At 40.8% G+C, this 8996-nt stretch overlaps 1 protein-coding gene across 6 annotated transcripts; it reads left to right on the top strand.

Moving 5' to 3' along the window:
* Nucleotides 1-330: 330 nt before the first annotated feature.
* LOC124270145 lies at nucleotides 331-8996 on the top strand. Of its 6 annotated transcripts, XM_046705186.1 has the most exons (6): nucleotides 331-487; nucleotides 1694-3210; nucleotides 4357-4455; nucleotides 5339-5404; nucleotides 6814-6860; nucleotides 8461-8996. In XM_046705186.1, exons 2-6 carry the CDS (start codon nucleotides 2970-2972, stop codon nucleotides 8596-8598), a joined length of 591 nt encoding a protein of 196 aa, XP_046561142.1. In that variant the 5' UTR covers nucleotides 331-487; nucleotides 1694-2969; the 3' UTR covers nucleotides 8599-8996. The 6 variants fall into 5 exon arrangements, 3 of the variants coding, with proteins under 3 accessions (XP_046561142.1, XP_046561150.1, XP_046561156.1); XR_006896687.1 differs by lacking the exon at nucleotides 6814-6860 and having other exon boundaries at nucleotides 8467-8996; XR_006896688.1 differs by lacking the exon at nucleotides 8461-8996 and having other exon boundaries at nucleotides 6814-6863.

Here is an 8996-nt window from a genome sequence, read left to right as displayed (position 1 = left end):
ATTGGGCATTTAAAAAGTGTCCTTTGTAATACAATATCGTCGCACACTAATTTGATTAAAGCCATGGTCTGTTCCAAATAAGTCTTTTGGACTTCGGAAAAAACCGCATTGCTCATTTCTGCACTAATTTCCCGGTTTCCTATCTCTCTACCACTGAGACTAGTTAGGCCGAACTTAGTTTAAGAGATATTTCACACTTTCACATATCAACTACATAAATTGTAGAGATAAATGAGAAAATACACTTTTTTCCATTTCCGACAGTAGTAGGTCCGTGTCACACACTCATGAATAATGTAAATAAGCTGAGCCGGGTGTACAGAACGCCGACAATGACAAGGTTAGGGACGGGTGGAGACGGTTCGCTGTTGTAGAACATCTAACATCTGGTTGACTGTTGTCCATTACCGCTGTCTGTGGAGGTATCGTGCATTATGTTTATACAAAGAGGGCTCCGAAGGTACTTCGGTCTCAGTCTGTTCGATAGGTAAGTGTTTCAGTTATTATTGTAATCTATCAGCCCTATAATCTTTCACCCCCACCCAGTGTCTGTCTCACCGTCAATGATTCATACTATTTCCTCTCTATCTAGCCATTACTGTAATGCTGTAGCCGTTATATGAAACATGTCAAGATGTCCTAGAATTTCTGAAACTCCCATAACCTTTTCAAAATAAATACAATGTGTTATTTCTGTTCGAATACCCGTTAGTCTTCATCCTTCTCTGTAAGTGTCACACACAATCCTCTCTCGCTTCAAATCCGGGCGACATATTTATTTTAATCGTTCGCTCGTTACACCGAATACCCGGCATATATTCCCCACATGGGTACAATGTGTGAAACCCATTTCTGGTGTCACACGCCGTGATATTGCCGGAATATTGGTTAAAGTGGCGTAAAATCCAACTCACTCACTCATTCACTTTCTTTCCAACCGTGTTATTTTTCTTCTCACAATAACAGTCGTTTAATGTGAGTGAGTGAGTGAGTTTAGTTTTACGCCGCACTCAGAAATATTGTCTTTAACATATGAACATATGATCATTACACGGCTCTCAACGATATTTTGCAATATCTGAAGCCCATTCCTGGTGTCCCTTACCATGATATTGCTGGAATATTGCTAAAAGCCGCGTAAAACTAAACTCACTCACTCACTCACTCACTCACCCTCCACAATATTACATGCGATCAAGATGGAATAACTAAATACGATAAATTCAACTCTAAAACTCTAAAACAACAATTGCCAAGCAGTCATCCCATTCTCCAACATGGCGTGACAAAACGAAAGCTTTGACGAAACCGAAATGACCAAACTTTGGTGTATAAGTAGCCTTTTAGGCCACCTCTCGCCCTACCCCTCCACCAAAAGGAATAAACAAATTAAACTGACTCAAGACGGCTGGGGAATTTCCCGTCATTGTTCTTAGACAGTGTGTATCTTCGTCCCTAATATTAATCCCACTCTTGCCTGGCCCAGTCTCGAATACTCGCTTCGGTGATATTGGGTCTTCACATATACGTAATCAAACCGGGTCGTCTTTAACTATAAGGCTCCCCCGCCAGCGTTTGGGGCGTTGGTAGTAGTCGCTTGTATTACTGGAATAGGTTGGAACAGTGGAAGATGGTTGTTTTCGAGTGCAAACAAGATGATTATTTCAATTTGATGACTCGTTTCCTCTTTCAGATTAGGATGTCATGTGGGCCATGCCAAAAGTTGGGAAACTGTACACAAAAACACAAGCAAAAGCACCGAATGTACTGATTCAACACTTGACCTATTCTGACTTGAGGGGCAGAAGGAAACACAACCCTAATGCAAAAACTGCACTCAGAAGGATTCAAGTTTGTTTGTCAGCCCTTCGTAACACATCCGGTGGCAAACTGATCATTCATGTCAGTGGACAAGCTTACAGTGATCATTTCCTTGGCTATTTCGATGAGTTTCTTGAAGAAAGTCTGAACAATTTGATCTGTGATGGACAACTATTCATTACAGCATATGAGAGACACTGGTTGCGGGAATTACCAACGTTTCAGAATTTCAAAGACTTCATCGTCATATCTGTTACTCAAACCAAAGGAGTGGCTACAGTTGATTTCAAAACGAAAGTGTGTTCAGATCTGAAAGTTGAACGCCCATCAGCACTCAATATTCTGTCCATTTTGAGTGACTCGCTCCCATTTCGAGTCAAACCAGCAGAATTGAGAGGTATCGAACCAGTACCCTATGAAAGTCGACATGTGCAGCTAAAGACTTTCAAACCAAACGAAGACGACAGGAAGATTATAGACAAAGACCCAGAGAGATTTGCAAACTACGTGTGGGATAAGCTTCGATTTCGAGAATATCTGAGCTGTATGACAAAAATTGAAAGCGGGGGTTCTTATTATTTGGGCATTACTGAAAAGAAGAATACGTTCAAGACGTCTAGTGAAGTACAGTATGAAAGTCTAGTTCCTCACATTGAAGGTTTTGAACTTCAGTTTGGTGTTCAGGAGCTAGAGGAGCAACTATATCGTGTAATAACATCAAGTGCTATCGTATTAGTTGCAAATAGTTCCTTCATCGCCATTCAACGAGAGCTTGTTCAATTCAAGTTCTATACTGTGGCCACGGATAAATACGTTCTTGAAATTGCAGTTGGTCGTTTGACAGGAGGTATTGTGTTCTTTGACAAGCAAGGCCCAGAAGCGTATCAAATATTGCCGAATGGAAATGTTGAAAGATTGACCAAAGAGGATTGGTTGCACAGAATGCGGAGTACGCTAGATGACATTTGTAAATCAACGTACAACAAAGGTTAAACCTCTTACCATTTTTATCAGCAAGAGAGTCAGTTGGAACGTTTACGAAAACGGATAAAAACTCAGAACTAAATGTAGAACACTCTGCTGTGCTTTCTAAATAGTTAAATGATCGAGAGTGGGACAACGCAACTTGTGTGGAGTGCAACATATGCATGAACATGGCTTCAAACTCGGATGGAACCGATTCAGATATAAATACTGGCAATCTGTATGAGAACATTCGCTGTGAGTACACGAAGGGATACTCCTCTACCTTTGATAGTAGCAGTGATTCGGACTCTCGGGCCCGTTACCACTCTGATTGTGATGGGGTTTCAGTTCTTCGTGATGAAATCCTTCTTAGAGGTATGAGTGGACGAAGGATGGAACCGAACAATAAGGATTCAGAATCAGGTAATTTGGAATTTGATTTTTTTAAAAATCGCAGTCAGTAGTATTCAAGCTGTACGACTACGGCGTGTTCATGTAAACGTGTAAAAGAAGCGAAACAGATGCAAACAAGAAATATTTATCCAATGATGATGGACTGATTGTCTGACTGAGTTTAGTTTTACGCCGCTTTTAGCAATATTCCAGCAATATCACGGCGGGGGTCACCAGAACTGGGCTTCACACATTGTACCAATATGGGGAATCGAACCCGGGTCTTCGGCGTGACGAGCCAACGCTTCACCCACTAGGCTACCCCACCGCCCCCGTTTTAAGCCAAGAGACATTTTGGAAGGTTTGAAGTTTTATGGTCAAATACAGTAAAGGCAAAGATGACTGACGTCATCCCTCTTGTCATAGAGTCGTGTAGAGAGGTCTTTTATCCATATGAATTGTTATGCATATTAGATATAAATATGCGTAGATGACGTAGATGACGCAGATGACGGACATTATAAGCAAATATGAACATCTTAGGGACACATTAACTTTGCAGCGATCGCATATGGTGAACAGTCGCTTCTGAACTCAAGCACTTGGTGCTATGACCTGATCTGCCCTGTTGTATCTCCTGACCGGTCGAGGCGATGGTGTAGCCTAGTGGTTAAAGCGTTTACTCGTCACGCTGAAGACCCGGGTTCTTTTCTCAATGTGTGAAGCCCATTTCTGGTGTCCCCCGTCGTGATATTGCTGGAATATTTCTAAAAGCGGCGTAAAACCATACGCACTCACTGACTAGATACTAAGTGGTCCGCCATGTATACATTTTCTGATCCTTATGTTATACTACTCCAAAGGAGTGAAACTGAACACGATTTTCCACATGACTTTGTGTTCTTGTTGCCATGACAATGATTTCTTTAATTTCTTTAACCTTCTTGAGTCCCCCGCCGTGAATTTGCTGGAATGTTGCTAGAAGCGGCTTACAACCATACTCACTCACTCACTCTTTAAGTTCTTGGTAGGTGTATATCTCCAATTACAGTTATACTGAAGCGAGCACAAACATACTTATCACTTAGTAAAGCTTGGGTTGTACAATACGCATTTATCAGATGATCATAAGCATAACTATTTAATGCATATTGTTTCTATGAATTCACATACAAGATGTCAAACCGCAGCCGCCTGTTGATTGTGATCAAAGGGGCCTCTTTCAAATAATCATGGACATGCAACGCCAGATCATGGATGTCAAAGCTTCTGTAGGTGAGAGGTGTTTGACAAGGATTGTCTTTAAAGATTTGCAACTGAATATAATGTTCACCAATATTCCTTCTGTGTCATTGTTTATTTAAAGTATCGACTCTGAACCAAACAAACCGAAAACTGATAAACTATTATCCTGACCACTTGATCCAGGCAAGCACACGTTACTGGGACCCCAGAATTCCAAATGTGCTTGAAGTGGATTAGTTGGATTCAAACAACTCCGGCTCTTGAGATATTCAGAGTGGAAAACAAACAGGCCACCTCCCTACAAATATTAGCGCCTACTACAAGCATATACACTAAGTCAAAAAAGGAATTTGATTCTGAACTTCTGATATCGATCAGACTAACGTTAAGAAGACTAAGAACTAAGAAAATTACATTTCGTCCCCTATATATATTCATATATTATTTTCATAATGTATGTAAAACATTTTATAAGTTGAATATCATGATACGATTACAGATGATCCCAGGATAATGAATTCCGACTTATTCTGATAATAGATAATAGACATGCTTTCACTCTCTGGTTATCCACGACCAGCATATCGACACCTTTACATTACGACCCGTGAAGATCCGGGTTAGAATTGATCTTCAGCAACCCATTCTTGTCGTAAGAGGCGACTAACGGGATCGGGTGGTCAGGCTCGCTAACTTGGTTGACACATGTAGTCATCGGTTCCCTGTTGCGTAGATCGATGCTCATGCTGTTGATCACCGGATTGTCTGGTTCAGACTCGATTATTTACAAACCGCCTCCTTGAAGCTGGAATATTGCTGAATGCGGCGTTAAATTACAAACAAACAAAGAAACTGACAGTAAGTCGGATCAAGCAATCTAACGGGCATTAGTTGACAGCGCTAACATTTTCAGACTCACTTCGAGAGGAGGTTCGGGTAAACCATGAGCAGATCATGAAGCAGTTGGTGAGGATTGAAGGTAAGCAGTCTATAGTGACAACTAGTGTTGGGAATTGGTTAAAATCTAATAATTGATGATTGGTCCATTACAACCGATCAATCATCGAAAATAATTGGTTAGCGTCATTTATCAAATGTTCCTGTTATCTTTGTTAATGCACACAATTTTTTTTAGAAAAAAAATGTAGTAAATTTGGGTTTATTGCAAATTGCTCAAAATTCATTTGCAAATTTTGCATATTTAAAGGATGATTAGTTTGTTAGGAACACAGAATTCCTGGATTCTTTAAGATAAATTCAATCATGATTTGGAACGAGCTTGTAGCGCTTATGAAATGTAAATTTAATGACACAGACAAAACCAACCTTGTGAAAAATATTGTTAATGCAAACAAGTGTTCCAAGATTGGTTGCGTTCGATTATGAGAAAACATGTTCGATTGCTTAGTTGTTTAGCCACTGCGACCAATCTTCGATTATTTCAATTAATCGGACCACCACTAGTGACAACCCACGCTTCAGTTAAACCATAGACCCATGTGAACGATGTACATGCCGTTCCCAAAGTGTAAAGGGAGATATTTGATACGTATATGTTACAGGTGTGTCGTATAAGGTTGACCTCGTTTTGAGTGGATAAATGTGTCCTTGAACCACGTGAAATCTCATGCAGAAATCCTTTTCATTAATAATAAAAACGAAGCTTTTTCTGGATTTACACTTCATTAAACCGCTCGCTTTAAAATTGAAAATGATGCATTCTTTGTAAGTTGTATGTAAATCTACAGCCAACACTATCTCGGCGAATAGATTGTGAGCTCATGAGCTATATATATATGCTCGATAACGTTCTACGTTCGAATTCGTTTAACGTAAATGTAATGCCTCAACGCGGGGGAGTATGATTGACACTGGATGTTTTTTGCTAAAGGTTTTGTTTGATAGTATCAATAAATACGAATGCTCGTTTGGTAAAGTTGTTGTTTAGCGCCGCACCCAGCAATAATCCAGCTATATGGCGGTGGTGTATAAATAATCGAATCGGGACAAGACAATCCGGTGATCAACATCATGAGCATCTATCTACGAAATTGGGATGCGATGATATGTGTCAACCAAGTCAGCAAGCCAGACAACCCGATTCCTTTAGTCACGTCTTGCGACAAGCATGGGAAAAAGAATGTAATACCAGAATAGTGAATCTGAACATACTCGATACAAAATACACATTTCAGTGTTAAGTTGAACTATTATTCATACAAGTTAACATTCAGATTCCCCAAAACCTCTACTTTCACATTAGTAATCTGTTTCGTCAGACACCAAATCGAAACTAATTATTCTCTCAGACTGACGTTTTGAAAATATTCGATTTCCGGGCCACACGGAAGTGTATTAAATGTTTATGACACTTTTGTTATTTGTCAGGAAGTAATGAGGAAAGCGTCAAGAGACCTCGCAGTCGGCGACCCAGCGTAAGTAAACAATGAACAGTAAACAATAAATTAATGGATTGTTTGGTTTGTTTGCTGTTTAACACAGCACTCCGCAGTATTTCAGATATATGGCCGAAATCTGTAAATAATCGAGTCTGGAGCAGCCAATAAAGTGATCAACAGCATGAGCATCGATCTACTCAATTAGGATTCGATAAATTAATGGAGAATCGGTGGAACCTTCTCTGTTGAAGATATTTTCACCTGGAATTGCCTTTGATAACAATGTCGCACTTGTTTGATATGTTTGTCATCTTTGCTTCAGAAGAAGAAGTTCATTCAGCTTTAAGACCACATATTTGCTCTCGCGATATATATTGACATTAAATACTGAATGTCAACAAAAGTGATTTGAATACTTAAAGAACGTATAATTCTGCTGCTGGGTTACTAAAGTTTCAAGGATACAAAAGCGGTCCTCACATGCGTCCCACATGCAGAACTGTCGTTGCTCATTTGCTGATCATTTGTTAGAATCTCGCATTCACCTTTCTGGGTCCTTGGATCGTCAGCTTGTGGGTTTCATCCAAATAAACGAAGTCTAGGACCTACATGATTTCCTCTACATTAGCCGACGGTGGCCAATTCATGTGTAAAACAGCATTAGTCACGACAGAAACCTATGATCGAGGGGTCGAATCCCGGATCGGCCCGATTATGTTTCTGTAGGTGCAGCATGTGCAACGTCTCATACCTGCATAATGTTGGTCTTTCCTCCCAGGTTGAGCTGACAAGCCGTGATGTAACTGAAGCTGTTCAAACCTGCGTTAAACCCAACTCCCTTAAACTAGTGGGCTAAAGAAAGTGAACACCCTTATTAATGATCGATAAAATCAAATCAAAACATACAATGTTTTTCAGTTATAGTACATTTAATGAAGGCAGCATTTGGGACAATGCACCCACAGTGTCTATGATAAACTCCTCACAGATAAAGAGCACGTGTCATGTAATGGACAGAGGGGTAGGAATAGCACAGTTCACAGATACAAGAGTCAATCATGGAATGTCTTCATCATGTCAAGTCTCTGGTCACGCATACACGCATCCGTCGTAACGAGTGTGACCACCTCTAGCAGCAATATACGCCCCGACTCGCCGTCTAATCGATGTCGTCAGCCGCCGAATGACGTCATTCTTAATCCTATTCCTCTCGTTCCTGAGAGCGTCTTCAGGTTCTTGTGGTCGTCTTCTCGCGTGGCCGTTTCGGCCTAAAAGGATTCTACTAACTTGGACAACTTTGCCAAAAAATCAAAATAAAGAGTGTTCACTTTCTTTTGCCCATGAGTTTAGATCCGTAAAAATCCGGGTTAGAATTGATCTTCAGTAACCCATACTTGTCGTAAGAGGCGATTAACGGGATCGGGTGGTCAGGCTTGCTGACTTGGTTGACACATGTCATCGGTTCCCAATTGCTTAGATCGATGCTCTTGTTGTTGATCACTGGATTGTCTGGTCCAGACTCGATTATTTACAGACCGCCGCCATATAGCTGGAATATTGCTGAGTGCGGCGTATAACTAGACTCACTCACTCACAATAACTGAAACTCAGCGTTAAACTCAAACCACTCCCTCGGTTACAGGTCACAAGGATTTCTCCTGAAGACACGTCTATTGACAGCCAAATATTGACAACACACCTACTGCAGGTTCCGCTACATGGACATGACGTGCACCGTAAAAGAAGTCCTGGAGGAAGCGAAACTGATGATTAAACAGAGGGTTTGTCATCTCGCATTTAATAGACAAGACATGAAGACAAGTGTTGACAGTACTTCACAGTTGAGTCGAATGCAGGTCGAATGTGACAATATTTAATGTTTAATCAGCAGCCACCTGCCTGTCTTTTTCATTAAGTCCAGAAAGAGTTACGTCCCCTGCCACAAACCTACCTGTTTGGTGCTGGTTTCATTTCTGTTTTGATTCTAGGCTCGCCAGCAGCATACACATGCTACTGTTTCTTCGAAATGGAAAATGGCAAAGAAATGCATCACTTCGGACTTAGCTTTCATCTAAATCTGACAGGGCGGTGAGGTAGCCTTGTAGTTATTTCATAGTTTTCGCACGTCACGCCGAAGACCCGGGTTCTATTCCCCACATGGGTATAGACTGG

This window comes from Haliotis rubra, unplaced genomic scaffold (genome assembly GCF_003918875.1).
Source record: "Haliotis rubra isolate DU_JTF1 unplaced genomic scaffold, ASM391887v1 Scf102, whole genome shotgun sequence".
Classification (NCBI taxonomy): Eukaryota; Metazoa; Mollusca; class Gastropoda; order Lepetellida; family Haliotidae; genus Haliotis; species Haliotis rubra.
The sequence above is the reverse complement of the archived record's forward strand: the minus strand, read 5'-3'. Positions and strand labels throughout refer to the sequence as shown.